The sequence below is a fragment of the Impatiens glandulifera genome, chromosome 2 (genome assembly GCF_907164915.1).
Source record: "Impatiens glandulifera chromosome 2, dImpGla2.1, whole genome shotgun sequence".
NCBI classification, from domain to species: Eukaryota; Viridiplantae; Streptophyta; class Magnoliopsida; order Ericales; family Balsaminaceae; genus Impatiens; species Impatiens glandulifera.
This window is the reverse complement of record NC_061863.1, coordinates 13,134,249-13,150,940: the sequence shown is the minus strand read 5'-3', so window position 1 is coordinate 13,150,940 and position 16,692 is coordinate 13,134,249. Positions and strand designations below refer to the sequence as shown.

Here is a 16,692-nt window from a genome sequence, read left to right as displayed (position 1 = left end):
TGAAATCGCAACCTAACAATAAAAGTACAACTTTTTAACCAATTAGGCTAATAACACTTTTTATTTTTAATTCAACACCAAATTTGATGAATGCGGGACGTTGTAACAATATATTTTTTTCCGTGTGCATCGCACGAGGATCTTTCTAGTGATTATAAAAGATGAAATCGATGAGAGAAAATGAATAAAATGATTATAAATATATGTGAGAGAGTATGGTTGTAAATGAACCAAGACGCTCGCTTGCAGCTCATGTCATGCTCGACTTGAGCTTGACTTTGACAGACTTCGAGTTCATATAATACTTGTTTAATGGTTTGTCGAAGTTTTTCGAGCATGATAATATACAATATATTTTATTTATTTATTTTAATATTAAAAACTTGAAACACATATTTTTTTATTCTCTCTTTTTAAAGTCCACATGTCAAGTCCATGATCCATATTATTATATTTTATTATCCAGAAATTAAAAACTTCTTTATTTTTGACATGACCCTTCATTTTCACCATTCTCATTCATTCACAACTTCTTCATTTTTTTTATATATTATCTCTCATTTACAATATTTATCTCACTCATTTACGAGTTTCTTTATTTCTTTATATTATCTCTCACTTATTTTATTTCTCTCACTCGTTCACAAGAGATTGTTTCATTTTTTTTCCATATAATCTATCATTTATTCACAAGTTTAGTATTATCTTGGATTGATATTTTTATTTTATTTTAAGGAAATTCATCAACAAAGAAGGAAACAACTCTTTTATATACCATGTTTTGAATTTTTGAATAATTATGATGGTTTTATATTTTCATTTTAAAATATAATGTTTTGAATTTTGAATAGGTATGGAAGTTTGATATTTTCATTTTACAAATAAATTTTATTTTGAATTCCGAGCTCGATCTTGAGAATTTAATTTTTCTTCAAACTTCGAGTTGAGTTGAGCTTGTAGGTAAATAGTCGAGTCGAGCTCGAGCTCAAATTAATAAACATGTTCGAGTCAGATCAATCAAAATAATTAGGATGGTAACCAATTATGTAGGTCTATCATATTAGCCACATCAATTAAAATTTCCCAACTACTCAAAGGCTCAGGCATTACCCAATGAATCTCAATGCTACTCCACAAAAGACTCCATATACTAGTATCTTTAATGTGTGTATGAATATTTGAAGGCGACCAATTAAGTGACACTTCGAGGACAAGAACAATATAGTTCAATGATGGGTCGATCAAGCTCGTTATATGACTCCTGAAATCAATGACATTAAGAGCACTCACACAACCAAGTTTTCCTCATCAAATTCTAAATGACACAAAATGGAAGCAACATCCTAAAGGAATGGATTTTAAATTGTCCTCCAGTTTCTCCTTAAATAGGCAAAATGCAACGAAAATATTTGCTTTAGAGGACATCTGTCCAATTTCGGTTGGGTAAGTGCCAGAATAGTACATTATAGAATATGCGCTTTTGATCGTGGATGCACTTGAAGGACATAGTGCGTCGAATATCATTAATGAGATTGTGGTGTACTGGAAATGTACATCACATGAGATTTGAGTTGCTTTGACACGTGATAGTCTTCTATAGGATTAGTTTAACTTCGGTGACCGACCGCCAATATCGGATGCTTGATTAAATACCGAATTTAATCAAGTACCGGAAATGTTTCATAAAGCCGAACTCCTTATAAAACTGAAAGCATTCTAATATAATACCGAACTGGTAAAATATCGGAAGCTTATATAATACCGAACTAATATAAAACCGGAAGCGTCTTGATATAATACCGAACTGGTATAAAACCGAAAACGTCTTGATATAATACCAAACTGGTAAAAAACTGGAAGCTTATATAATACCGAACTGGTATAAAACCGGAAGCGTCCTGATATAAAACCGTTCTCGATATAAAACTGGATACACATCTTCACATAATACCGAAGTTGAATAAAATACTGATTTCGATATAAAATCGATCTTGATATAAAACTGGATACGCATCTACACATAATACCAAAGTTGAATAAAATACCGATTTCGATATAAAACCGGATAGCTTTCCGTTTCGATTTTTCTTCACTTTGATCCTACAAAATAAATAATATAACTTAGTTTTATTTATACACTGAGAATTGATCAAAACTTTAATTTAATATAGTCCTCCTTGCCTCATAATCCACACAATGGATAAGCCCTGCATTTTCTGCAAAAATCATCATTCTTATAGTTAGAGATTCTATGACATTGACGAATAAAAAAATGAGATAACGAATCCCCTTGTCTGATAGCTTAAAAGAAATGATGGAAGCTCCTTGATTTTGTTTTACGTCTTCTCATTGAAACAAAATCAACATAATATTAATAAATGTGATTTATTTTGATAAAAAAAAGTGAATATAATATAAATAAATGTGGTTTAATATAATTATATTTAATTAAAATATTATTAGGTATTATATTTCATAAATAGATGGAGATGGATGTCATGATTGCAGAGTAAGGCTAGCATCCTCCAATAGATTGATCTCCATTATATAATTAAAACTAAATAATAGTTAAATTAGTTTAATAAAACTGTTTCTAATATTTTCTACATTAAGATCCAAATTAACATCTCCTACACATACACTTGTCAAGAAATTTAACCTCTAAGTGGGTAGCACCTCCATTTAAAGCTGCTTTAGGATTTTTTTAGGACTTATTAATGTTGACAATTGATTAAGTCATCAAGATTAATGCAACATTAGCTTTACTAATATAGATCAATCAGGTTGTTTGTATATATGTTAAGAAATTTCTAGCATGAGAGACTTTATTGATGTTCTTGAAGATATAGCTACATCGAAAATGAAAGAATCAAATAATGGGAAGGTGGAATTTTGAGGATTATAAGGGGGGCCCGGCCGTAAAGCCTTCGTTTGGTGATTCATTGCCTAACCCATGTGATGTATCTTCACATGTACCCCTCACAACCTCTTTATGTTTATTCCCTCAAAAAAAGAAAAAAAATATATAGGGAGAGAGAAAACCTAATTTGTGATGGGTATATAATTTGTATAGGATAGGTGCATATGATAAAGAGACGAAAGGTACTAGCTTTCTACTATATAGGGTTGCTACATTTGGTTTTATATATATATAAAAAAAAGCAACTGCTAGATTAACTACATACCACCCTAGCTTTCCTTTGTACTGAAAACTTCAGTTTCAGCACAAACCTACCATCACTACTAGACTTGCTAACTTTGTATTTTGTAGGAAAGTTTATATATAGTCACTTTTTTCTTTAATAATATAACACTTATTTAAATAATTAGTATTTCATTTTAGAGATACTTTACAATAATTCATAATGAGTATATATATATGTAGAACAAAAATATATAGAACAAATCAATAATCAATCACTCAAATGATAGACTATTTATATATACATGAGAAAGTTTCACATATAAGTTCTTGTTAGGAGCTTGTTTGATCTTGAATTATTGGAACAAAAAAGGAATATTTGGAAACAATAATGTTTGATGTTTGGTTTTAAAAAGAAGAAGGTTATTTAGGTTTATATTTCATTTGATTTAAAATACACAGTTTATGAAAATGATGGATAACTTACTTTTTAAGTTAATAATTTAAATTATGTAATGAATAAAATAAATTATTTGAAAATAATCCACATCAAATAAGCTCCTAGGTCATTTTTGGAAACTAACCATTGATCCACACATGCCACAAACATATGTCAACTCCTCATTAATTAGTATGATTGGTATGAAATCTCATTTCTTTGGCATTCTAATCTCACTATAATATTGTTTAAATATAGTGACTTATTGGATTTCTTATTTGAAACGGTTGTGAACGAAATCATAAACAATTAATTAGAAAGTTAGCCAGTTTAATCTGAGCTCGTCGATTTCACTATTTATACATGCTTGTTTGTTTAAGAGTATGGACTAGAAATATCAACTTCCATTAGATAGATAACTCACACCTAATCTAAGAATTTATCTTTCCCTAACAATATATTACTTCCTTTCTCAGTTTAAGAAACTCATTCCTTAGATCTGACATTATTACATTTGAGTAATTGTTTAAGCAATATTTCTCAAAGTTATTCTTTTGTTCAAAGAGAAATAGTTAATACCGATCCCAAAGTTAATAATTTTTTAACTTATTTTTTAAAATTCTTTTGGCACGGAAAATGTGACCTACACGACCACCTATATCTATTATTTTATCCAGGGTCGTCTCTTGAGATACACAAATTACTTATTTTTTAAAATTTCTTGCTGGAGAAGGGAAGCTCGCGATCACTTACATCATGATATATAGCTACTTGTATTGTAAATGTATACTTTATATATGCTCAAACACCACCTCATATAGTCATAATCTTATGACTATCTTATCTTGATGTCAATTAAACACACAATTAAATCACGTGACAAAACAAGCACTGTCAAATTTGAGTTTAAAGATATATAGTTCAATGAGTCAAAATGTCGATGATATAATTGTTCACGGAAATGTTCCGATATGACATTCTAATGACCTTTACCACAATGACTTTTAAATTAGCATGTCAATTCTTAACAATTACTCATGTGTTTGTTCTAAGTATTAATATGTTGCCAACATAGTTAGGACTAGCTTGTCCTCTGTAGTAATAATATTCTCGGATCATTCATGAATAAATTTCTGGATCTAAATATGTAGATTAAGTTATCAATATTCTCATTTTTAATGTCGGATCTGAATTCAGTGTGTAACGTCAACGGAGCATCCGGGTTCGGAATAATTGATGAAAATTATTTAATATTATCACCGAGAGCAGAGCCTCAGTAAAAAAAAATTATCTCTGAGGACGAGGACGGTAAATACTCTCACAGATACTCTTTTTTCTTTTATCAACAACCGTATCACCAAGATGTTGTGAGAGCCCTTATCTCTCTCGATGAACACTATCACCGAAGTCATTTTCTCTTTCTCCAAAGGTTTTTCTCTCCTTAAAAATCAATAATTTTAACTAGTCATAAGTATTATATGATTATGATATTCTCATCACAGCCGCCTAAATATTTCAAATTTATATATTGGATTTATTTAGTCACATGTAATAAACAACTTTTAATAAATATGGTAAGCATATAGTACAAGATCAAAATTATAGAGGGAGTATGGGGGAAATTGTTTTGCTATAAGCTATATTAAATTGTGATGTTTTTGTTTTGTCTATGTTTTCACTATCCGTTACTATTAATGGGGTGTGTCATATTCATTGATGGTTTTTATATATGGTGACATTTGTGTAAAGGGTAAATATGGAACCTTACTTGCTAATCTTTTTAAGAGAATTGTGAAGTTTTAATTAACTCGTTTTACTAATTTTATTTTTTTAGATAAAAAGTAAAGTATTATATAAATTAAGTTTGCAATTATTGTTACAAATATTGGCAATAATTGTGTTCGGTAAAAAAAAAGAAAAGAAAGTGAACTACAATTGTTGTTGATATAACAAATGCTTTAAAAGATAAGATGAACAAAATAAGGGCATATGAGCCAACTCCATTTGAGTGTCTCCACATAAGTTCTCGAATTTAGAAGTCTTATTGGAACCGATCTTGGAATTTTTGTTTTGTCTCTATAAGTGACAACTAACTATTCGTTTATAATGAGAATTCAACTATTCTATATAAAGACAGTCATATAATGTTTAAAGCTTTCATTGCAAATCAAAAAATAGCAAACTGAAATATCTTCAATTGATCCAACTCTATTGAAATTATATGATGGTTGTGGATCAGCATAGGAGATATATGAATCTAGGGAATACCTTGTTTTTTTGAGTCTTCTTCGATGAGAAATAGATTTTTTTACCTATAACTGATTTTAATTGTTCGAAACTAAAATTCCTGTATACTGATTAGATTTCGATAGATATTTATTTTTTTCTATCCTACAAAATGAAGTATGAAAATGAGTCATCGAATCATTTTGAACTTGGTTTTTGAGAAAAAAAAAAAAAAAGAATTGAACTATATGTGATTGATTCTCTAGTCGGTCAAAATAAGTTTGAAAAACATAAAGTTTAATTTTCAAAACTAGTTATATTCATTGATTTTTTTAGTTGGCCACCAACGAGGAATGGGAAACATTTATTTGAAAGTTTTTATATATTCTTAATTAATTGAAGGGATTAGGAATGAGAGAGGACATAATACAGGCCTAGTGGTGGCAATAGGCCCAGGCCCATCGGCGTGCGAATCTTCGTTGTTAATTGTGGTCCATAAGCCCACATTTCTGACATTTTTTCTCATCCAGTTATCTGCCGACTTCCTTAACTATTTCCTAATTTTATATAAGAATTAGAAAAAAAATGTTTATATAAAAATTTAAACTATTTTATTTGATTTTGACTATCAAAGTCAAACATTTTTTAACTTTTTATTGGCGTGGTATACAAAATCTTATAAAATATTGCCTTTTATTTTTTACCTCTACCAATTCAATTTTTTTTTTTTTGGTCTATTAGGTAATCCTACTTAACTCAAGAATATCAACAAATAAAATATCACACAACTTGAAATCATAGCAAAAAAATGTTACTCGACAATCTCTCAAGCACGTGGACCATTGACCATTGAAAAGGTCGATAAACTCTCTAATCGATTTTATCAACTTTTTAGAACGAATATTAAAAAACGTCATAATAATAACAATATAATCTTTAAATATATTTTTTTAATTTCTTATAAAATTTAAAAATATAATGTTTTATTGTTAAAATTAAAAAAATAAAATCATTAATTATCTTCTTTATAATTTGAGATATAAATAATAATAATATTATGGATATCCACGTCGGCCCAAGTTTCAGGTAGGACAGTCCTAGTCGTGGTAGAAAGTGGTAGAAAATTATTTTTTATATATATATTTTTTTTTCTTAAGTGTAATTTAAAAAATTTATAAAAATAAATATTGCTTTGAGATTTGAACCTAGCATCACTAAAATTCTCTATTTTAATTTTGAACCGTTCTATTATAACTTTTATTAAATGGTCTGTCCAGATCCGAAGGTTTATTGGAATTAGTTAGAGGCGGCTTATTAGAGCCCAAATTTAATTACATCCATGATTTATATTTACTTCTATTGATATATAAATGATTAGGAAGGAAATTCGGTGAGTGAATGACTTGGCATAATCGCTTAAAAAATCAAATAATTTCTCTTTTTTTCTCTTTCCTCCCACTTTTACATTTGTGATGGCAAGTCATTCTCTTACCAAATTCTCTATATATCACTCCTTTTATATATATATATATATATAATAATGCTTAAAATATAATTATGAAGGTTTATAATATGCTCTTTTTACAATTATTCATATAATCAGGTAATTTCTTTTTTTAAGTTATATATCTTAATTATTTTATGTTTTTTTACTTATATTTATTTCTCCTAATATATATATATTTATATCTCTTAATTTCTCTATCTTATTTAATTTTTTTCTCCTTTTCCTTTTTATATATATATATATATATATATATATATATATATATATATATATATATATATATATATATATATATTTATTTATTTATTTAGATATAGAGTAGAGAGTTTAATTAATTAATAAATTAAATCTATAATAATTTTAACAATACAAGAATGAATTAATTTTATAAATGAAATTTAATTATATTATATAAAAATAATAATATTTATTATATATTTTAAAAATATAAATACATATATTTAAAGCTTTTTTTATTCCTTGACTCATTTAATTCTCTAATTAATAAATTAAATATATGATAACATTAACCATACAAAAAAATAATAAAATTTGTAAATAAAATTTTAATTATATTATATTAAAATAATAAATATTTATTAAATATTTTCAAATTCTTTCTCTTATTTAATTTCTAACTAATAAACTAAATATATAATAACAGCAAAATTTAATAAATTTTATAAATACAATTTTAATTTTAGTAAATTAAAATGATAAATATTTATTATATATTTTAAAAATACAACTATATAAATTTATATAACTAATAATATAAAAATTTATAATCAACCTTAACCTTACAAAAATTAATAAATTTTTAAAATAAAATATAAATTTAATTATTTTAAAATAAGAAAGAGTTTAATTAATTAATAAATTAGATATATAATAACTTCAAGAATCAATAAATTTTATAAATAAAAATTTAATTAAATTATATATATAATAATATTTAAATTTAAATTACTATTACTAAATTAGTGAGACTGATGGAGGCATCTGATTAATTTATAATATTTTAAAACATAAATAAATTTGAGTTCTTTCACTATTAATGATCCAATAAAATACAAAATGGAATGGAGTACAACAAGATAGAGATAGTGAGGAAGGGTGCTAGGTGTAAATTCCTTTGACACGTGCCAAAGAGAACACTTCCTAACCTTCATGATTCATTTTCCATTGTATTAATATTATCGATAAGAATACATATAACCAAAAACCAACATTTGGATGGGACAAGAATACATATGACGGTCTAACCAAAAAACAACATTTGGATAGAAAAAAAACATTTACCTAGCTAAAATGAATGAAATATGGCCAGTTCTTTGTCATATTACATAATCATGTTTTTGTTAGAAGCGACAAATTCTATCTTAAGAGTATACGAAGTTGTAAGTGTTTGTTTGACATTTTTCTAAGAAATAATTCCACCAACTAGTAAAAAAATTATAACTCGAAATAAATCTCATATTATTTTAACATCCCGAAAAATTGAACGTAAAACACCTATCGATCACGAGTCTATCTAAACTCCTATACATATAGCCAAACTTTGCTAAAGGTTCCCATGAGGTGTTAGAAGTCAAGGAGACTATTGTTAACTCTAATTTTGAGGGCATTCCAAATAGTTTTGGTATTTCTAATGGCTGGGCAATATGGAAAATGTGATTACGAGGAATCAGATAAAGAAATCATTATTTAAGATCCAAAGGCAAGAGATTGTGATTAATAAGGAAATAAGTATGCAATTAAGGATTCAATTCAATGTCCATTATCTTCCGGATTGGAACCTGTATATGTACGAGGAAGTGGTTAATTGGTCAGTCAAGGTGATGAAGGAAACGAGCAAATGAATGAAAACCAGGGTGTAATCTATTAGAAGCAATGTTAACCAGACTTGACAGAATAATAGGGTATGGCAGAATTCACTCCATCGAAAAGTCAAGATTTTTGACCACCCTTTTTAATTTGAAATCCCGCATGAGGTGGAGGAGCAGTGTGTAAATCAATGGGACAGTGTGGTCGTGGGAACTTAATGAGTAGGATTAAGGTTTCCTTTTAAAGTTGTCAAAGAGGTCTTGCTTGGCAGATGGGAAGTTCTTGGGCTAGAAAGAATAATGGTTAACGATTTTGACTATTATTTCCTTATCTTTCGCCAAGGCAGTGAAATAAATAAAGTAAAAATGCACGTGATTTAGCTTAGAGATCCCCACGCAGAAAGCTAGAGATGAGATATTGAGTCTTTGGAGAATGCGTGCACATTTGCTTAGATTCATAACATTTTGTACAATTCTTTATGTTCCCTCCTTCATTGATTCTCGAAATTTCACACGGAGAGCTGGAGACAAGACGCCACAAGCCTGTTTAGCTTATGATCCATGTTAAGTTGCACTTAAAACTCGAACTCTCCTTGTCGTTCCTTCTCGAAAAATCTTAAAATTCGGCTAAATGAAAGGAATCACTAGAAAAATTAACCATGCAACAATAGAGCAATGCATTGTAGATAAACGAACATGTGAAAAATATTAACTCGGTGTATAATATGAGAGATAATGCACTCTATTAAATGAGAAACTTATTACAATTCCAAGGAGAGTTTTAGAAAGAGTTCTCTACGTTTAGACGATGACATCACTAAACAGCTCAAATATGAAATGAAAGGGTAATAGAAACAATTTTCTTTAATCCTAGTCAAGTGATACTATTCAAAATTGTCTTTAGTGCAAAACTTCAACTTAATTAACCTTTCCTTATATTTACATTTTTATGCATATTTATCACCTACATTAATGATACGTTGGGTTATCATGAACTTTTTTTTAAAAAAAATAAAAGAGAACTAGCATGCCCCACCGCCATAATTTCGTTTAAAATCAGAGCGCTTTCAAATAAAATTAAACCTTTGACCTTTTCAAATAAAATTAAACCTTTGACCTTGGTCTCTCAACCCGTTACATCTCTCACTTTTAACTATCACCCTTCAGAGGTTTTTTTGAGAAGGAGTCTAGCCACGTGAGTCGCGAATTTCTTTTAAAAATGAACATTTGTACACGCTAAATTTACTCCTATTTTAATTTCTCAAGAAAAATTATGTGAGTCTCTTTTGTGCAATTTTTTTTTTCAAAATATTTGATTTAAAAAATCTGACATATAATATTAAAACCTGAAATTGCAAACAAAAGCTAACCAATAAAAATTAATGTGTATTATAACAGAAGTGCTTAGGATGCATTAAAGGAAAACAAATTAGAGGGGAAACATTAAGTGCTTATAAGCTACATATGTTTGTGGATTATTTCCGGTACCTTCTTAGAATGGTCTAACAAAGGCATTCAAAATATTAAAGTCAGAACCTCAAATCACACTATTGAAAATAAGTATAAAAAAGATTTCTAATTTGAACCAAAACAGGAATTGGGGCAAATAAAGTTTCATTAATTAAACCAGATAAGCTTGACATGATCATAGTCTTATATATATATTCAGTTGTAGAAAAGCACCATACACACCAACTATACTAATTTGTTGGATGATTGTTGTTGACACGTCAGATCCCTTTAGATATTGGTGATGACGTGGTAATTACGTGGCGTCACATAATTTCATTAAGATGCAATTAATAGTATTAAAACACCCACATAATATTTACATATAAACAATATGCCCATAAAAAACATAGCATTATACTAGTGTGAACCTGTATGAATAGCCGAGACACTCGAAACCATGGCATCGATCCCACATACATTCTTGCTGTGTTTTCCTCTGCAGATGTTGTAATAACCATTTTCTCCCCAGTTTGATCCCCATGAATTCTTTATAATCCAATATGGTTTCTCCTTCAATCTGATTCGTGCATAACCAGCAGATCCATAACCCACTAATAGGACACCATGGTCTAGATTACTCTTTGAGCAGATATATGGGCATGAGACCCCACCAACATATGTTTGCATATAGGCCGCATTGATTCCCACTGCATCATTAGAGTAAACGGAAATTCATTCACATCTACAACTTGTTTGATTTAGTTTCTTGATTTCTTTTCTAAAATCCATTTTTTTAAGAATAAGAGAACATTGTTTAGCTTCTTGGTTTATTTGTAAAAGCAAAGTTTGTGATAATTTACCTGCCAGAGGACCATACTTGACAAGATTTGCGGCGATTTGATCTTCATCGACAGAAATAACACTGAAATTTGAAACAGATGCAGCAATTTTGGTCTTGTCAAAGCTGCAAACACCATCTTTCCCTGTGTATGGGTAATCTGATTCTTTTACAAGTCCACCATTCTTTAGTGTGTACTCAAAGGCAGTGGTCATTAGGCCACCGTTACAACCTGAATCACAAGACCCATATTCTTGTGGATCGCACTGCAAAAAGTTAACACCTATTTAATGAGCTATTATACCCAAAAGCTATTTCTTCACACACTTCAGACCATGTCAAGATATTTAAGAGATAGCTTGTAGTTCCACATCAGCAAAATAATTGCCACATCAGCATTACATGGAATTACACGTCATAAGAAACCAAAGAGATCCAAATCATTTCTTTATAGTTTCGGCTTTTCTTAATATCCTTTCAGGGATTCAAGCAACACATACTCATTACCCTTCTAAACATTAAGGATAAGCCTTGTATTTGATCTGGGTTTATTTGAATGGGTTGAGTACTATAAAATAATATCAAATACAGTGTGTTGTTATTTGAGTAAAATGACATTAGGTAAGTTTTTAACATGGGTTTATATGAGGATAAGCCTGTTGTTATTTGATTCATGTTACACAAAATTTTCATTTTTAATCAGTGGACTTATAGTTATGTAGTTTGAGTTATTCTTTAATTAGATCCTAATATTGTGTCAGTTAGTTTTAGTTGTTTGCAAGGTTAAATATACTTAATTTTCTAACAATACAAGTATACTTTTGTTTTGAAGTTATATTGATATGTATAATAACCAACTTAAAACGACTACAAAGAAAGAGTGAAATCAAATCTTTAAAGTTAGGTCAAATTGAACAATTGAAATCCGATCGAATGATCGAAATTCAATCGTGAAAGATCAACGAATAAAGTTTGACTCTGAAAGAATGAAAAAAAGAACTGACTGAAGTTCGATTGTGAGGAAAAAGGTGAAGATATGCCGCGAATTTGTATATAAGAGAGAGATATCAAGCTTGATCCTCGGATTGAAGAGTAAGTTGCGAGTCTGGTTGAAAAAGAACAGGCTCGATCTTTAATTTTCAAGATTGAACTTCATTTATTCGATATCTCTTTTTTTCTCAAGACCGAGTTTTACTTACTCGATCATTCTCTCTCACGATCGAACTTAACTCGTTCGATCTTTCACTCTCTATCTCTCACGATCGAACGTTAGTAGTTCGATTTCACTCCCTCTGTTTGTTTTGAAGATAGCTCTAATATCAACTATTAAATAAACATAACTTCAAATAAAAGTATAATTGTATTATTAGAAAATGAAGCATAAATAGCCTTACAAACAACTAAATTAACCCCCCAAATTCACAAGCTACCAAAATAATAAGTGAAAAGCTACCTAAGTAACCCAATCATTGAGTTTATTAACTAAAAATGAAAAACATGCTAATCATGTAACAAAACTTAGTCCTTTATTCAATTAAAATTAGATATTATGCACATTATCTATAGTATTTGTGTAGAATCTCATTGTAATTTTAATCAAACTTCATATATATGCAAATCAAAAAAGCTAAACTTGTTTCTATAAAGCTTAAGGTACAAATCACTCAAGATAAGAGACAGTGAGGTTGAGAAATCATACTTCTAAGCAGTCAACCCTAGATGAAATGAACCTTTCAGGAACTCCCAAATTCTCTAATATGATGATCCATTCAACTATTTAGAACATAAATTTTAATATAATCATTATCATTCTTCACAGACTCATTTCTACTTCAATTAGATGAATGACTATGAACAATGATTTATCTCAAAACATCTAATTTCATCTTCTGTAAAAATTATTGCATCAAATTAAATAGAAAAGATTTTATCAACACTGCACATAAGTAAGAATTGATCATTATATACCTCCTTGTCGCAATCCACAAGTTGTTGTTCGCTGAGGCTAACAAGCTCCCCTGTTGCAATATAATGAGCTCCCTCCAAAGCACCTGTAGTACTAAAAGCCCAGCAAGATCCACAAGAACCCTAAATTTCACAATTGACCAAAAAAATCCACAATGAATACAATTTTAATCCTCTCAAAACTAATCTAACTCACATATGCAAAAATTACCTGATCTTTGACGTCAGTAACCGCACCTTTAACTCTCCAATCGAAATCTTCTGGCAGATCGTTGGTTGGGAGAATCGGAGCCTCATGTGCATCAGTTGGAAGGTTAAGGCCGCGGTTCATTCCGAGGTAGTTATGACGGAACTCTTCCGGAGTGAGATCAGAAAACTTCGTGACGCCATGGACGGCTGTAGGATCGATCGCCTGGTGGTTCTTGGCGCGGAGCAAGTTCTTTTTGAACACTAAGAATCTGTGATCGTGCTCCTCCTGAGTTGCGTAGCTTTTGCTGTACTTGGTTTTGAAGAGGGAAAAGTGATTATGAGCGTTGAGATGGTCATCTTTGCCGCCGGAAACAACCTGACGGATCAAAATATCGGTTGAATCATCAAGGTCAATGGAGATTGCAGCCGCCGATGAGAGGATGAGGAGGAGAGAGAGAAAGAAATATCTCGCCATTATTGGGTGGTGGAGAGAGATATGGTGATCATAGATTATTTATATTGAAGAATGAAGATCCATTTTCATGGAAAATGGTCCAGTGGGCCACTAAGATACTTGCACGTGTCGAGTAATTGGAAAGTTGAATTTTTATATTCTTTATTTTGATTTATTTGAGATTATTTTAAAGTAGTTAGATAATGTCAAACTTCAAATAATTCAATTTAAATTTAAATTAACATGTCAAATTTTATATAAAATCTTATTTTTCATAATTTCTTTATTTTGAGATGTTTGTATTCATTTATTACGTTTATTATTAATTTTAGATGTAATGTTGATATGAATAAAGATGTTGGTGGGTTTGATTATAATGTGTTAATATATATATATATATATATATATATTAATTTTATTACAACTAAGATTTGTTCGTTATAGGTTATTTAAATAACTTAAATTGAGAAAATAATAATTATGGGTGATGATTTTGAAAAACAAGTGATGATTTTGAGAAAATAATGATATTTTTTTTGGTAAAAAAATCATATATATATATATATAAAATAAATAATAATAATTTAAAATAAAAGTATTTTAGTATTTTGGTTAATTAATTGATTGATTTGATGGATAAGAGAGAAATGATGTGATAATTGATTTTGTTGAGTTATTTGAAAAATTCGAACAAGGCCCAACATTAATATATAAAATAAAAAATTATAAAAATTACCTTGCACAAAACAAAATATAAACAAATTAATTCCATAAAAGAACTCCACAGAATTGTTTAATTTTGTATTAAATAAGTCCAATATATATTTTTTTTAAACAAATAAATTACAAACAATAAAGTATAATAAAATTGTATAAATAATTTGGAACAAAACAAATAAAAGAAAATTAATAGAGAAAATTGTTTTCTTTTAACAGAGGAAGATATACTTAAAAATTTGATAAAATAATTATAGTAGTAGTAAATAAAGATTAAGTAATAAAATTAAAACTAATTATCTCAAAAGAAAAGAAGAAGATTTAAATCTAGTTATAACATCCATTATTTTTACCTACAAATTGAAACATATATATATTTTTAACCATGATAGTTTGGTTTGATGATTCGATCGTGACCAGACTGATCAACCGAACTTAATCATTTGGACCGGTCAATTTAGTTGATTTTCGGTTTGGTTTAATTATCCTTCGATTCAGTTTAAATCGGTTTAGTTGACAATTTAAGTTTGTGGTGATAACGGTTATTTAAACAATAGACAATAATAAGGTATTTATAAACAAAGACATCGACATAATTCAAACAAAGTTATGAGTGATACAATAAACATGATGATACCTTAATTTACGTGTCATTGAAATCTCGCTCTAATATACATATTTATTTTAAGGAAGTGATATGAGAAGAATTACGAAGAGTGACAGGGAAAAAAAATTAAAAAAGAGAACAAAATGACATCAAGTTATTGGGAAAGAAGAAAACAAAAATATATAAGGTGAGAGAGTAAATAGAGAACTTTTACTATTTTTTAGCTAATTTGATTGTGGTTCCTTATTCATTCACTTTATTCTTTTAATCATTTTTTATTTTAAATTCACTCTCTCAATCGTTTCTCATTTTTTAATGTGTTGAATTAAAACAAATAAAAAAATAATTAACAGAGAAAACATACTAATCTTTTTATAAGAAAAATAAGAGAAAATATACTTATAGATTGATAAAAATAATTATATTAATAGTAAATAAAGATTATTTAATAAATTAAAACTGAAGTCGGTTTGAAAAACCTTCAATTTTATAAGTAAATTTATGTATATATTTTAAGTCAGTTATCACTTTTTTTAATAAAATAATTATTTTAAAAGATTAAAACAAACCCTAACCGGTTTGAAATTAATTATAAAAATAATTAATTTGAATGGGTTAGATTAAGTTAAATAAAGAAAAAGGAGAAATTAATTAAAAGAAAATTAATTAATTAAATTGAAATAAGAAAAATATTTTTAATTGATTAAAATGAATATAGAACCATAAAACTAAGTTTAATCAATACGATATAATTTTGATGAAAAATTATAAGTGAATAAAACTAAGTTGTGCAAATGTTTAATGCGTAGGTACAACTCAAGAGGCATTGTCAGCAGTCTGAAGAAGTGCGAGCAGACGCCTTACTTCAGCAGCAGTCTGAAGAAGCGCGAGCAGACGCCTTACTTTAGCAGCAGTCTGAAGAAGCGCGAGCATACGCCTTGCTTCAACAACAATATGAAAAAGCGCGAGCAGACACCTTGCTTCAGCAACTGTCTGAAAAAGTGCGAGCAGACGCCTTGCTTCAACAGTCGTCTGAAGAAGCGCGAGAAGACGCCTTGCTTCAGCAACCGTCCGAAGAAGCGCGAGCAGAAGCCTTGCTTTAGCAGTAGTCTAAAGAAGCGCTTGCTTATATGAATAGCTCATTAGAATAGCGAATAACAACGTTCGTTATTAGCAGACTGCCTAGTTAGCTTAACACGACAAAAATGTACAACTGCCATGTACGCTATTATTCCACTAGCTCATGTTGTACCTTCCATTACACCACGTTCCAACGAATATATTCTTGCGTATGATCCCGTACACATGGCGTACATCTAATGGAAAGTTG

General features: G+C 29.0%; 1 protein-coding gene across 1 annotated transcript; it reads right to left on the bottom strand.

The window, feature by feature from the left end:
• Positions 1-10,894: 10,894 nt before the first annotated feature.
• Positions 10,895-14,080, bottom strand: LOC124925762 (cysteine proteinase 15A-like). The gene is made up of 4 exons (XM_047465846.1): positions 13,607-14,080; positions 13,399-13,518; positions 11,453-11,696; positions 10,895-11,299 (listed from the first exon to the last, which is right to left on the bottom strand). Exons 1-4 carry the CDS (start codon positions 14,057-14,059, stop codon positions 11,010-11,012), a joined length of 1,107 nt encoding a protein of 368 aa, XP_047321802.1. The 5' UTR covers positions 14,060-14,080; the 3' UTR covers positions 10,895-11,009.
• Positions 14,081-16,692: the final 2,612 nt, after the last annotated feature.

Coding starts and splice junctions, on each gene's coding strand:
- LOC124925762 (XM_047465846.1), bottom strand. CDS start 14,059: ATGGCGAGATATTTCTTTCTCTCTCTCCTCCTCATCCTCTCATCGGCG. Junction 13,519..13,606: donor TTACTGACGTCAAAGATCAG/GTAATTTTTGCA, acceptor TGTGAAATTTAG/GGTTCTTGTGGATCTTGCTG. Junction 11,697..13,398: donor TTGTGGATTGCGACAAGGAG/GTATATAATGAT, acceptor AACTTTTTGCAG/TGCGATCCACAAGAATATGG.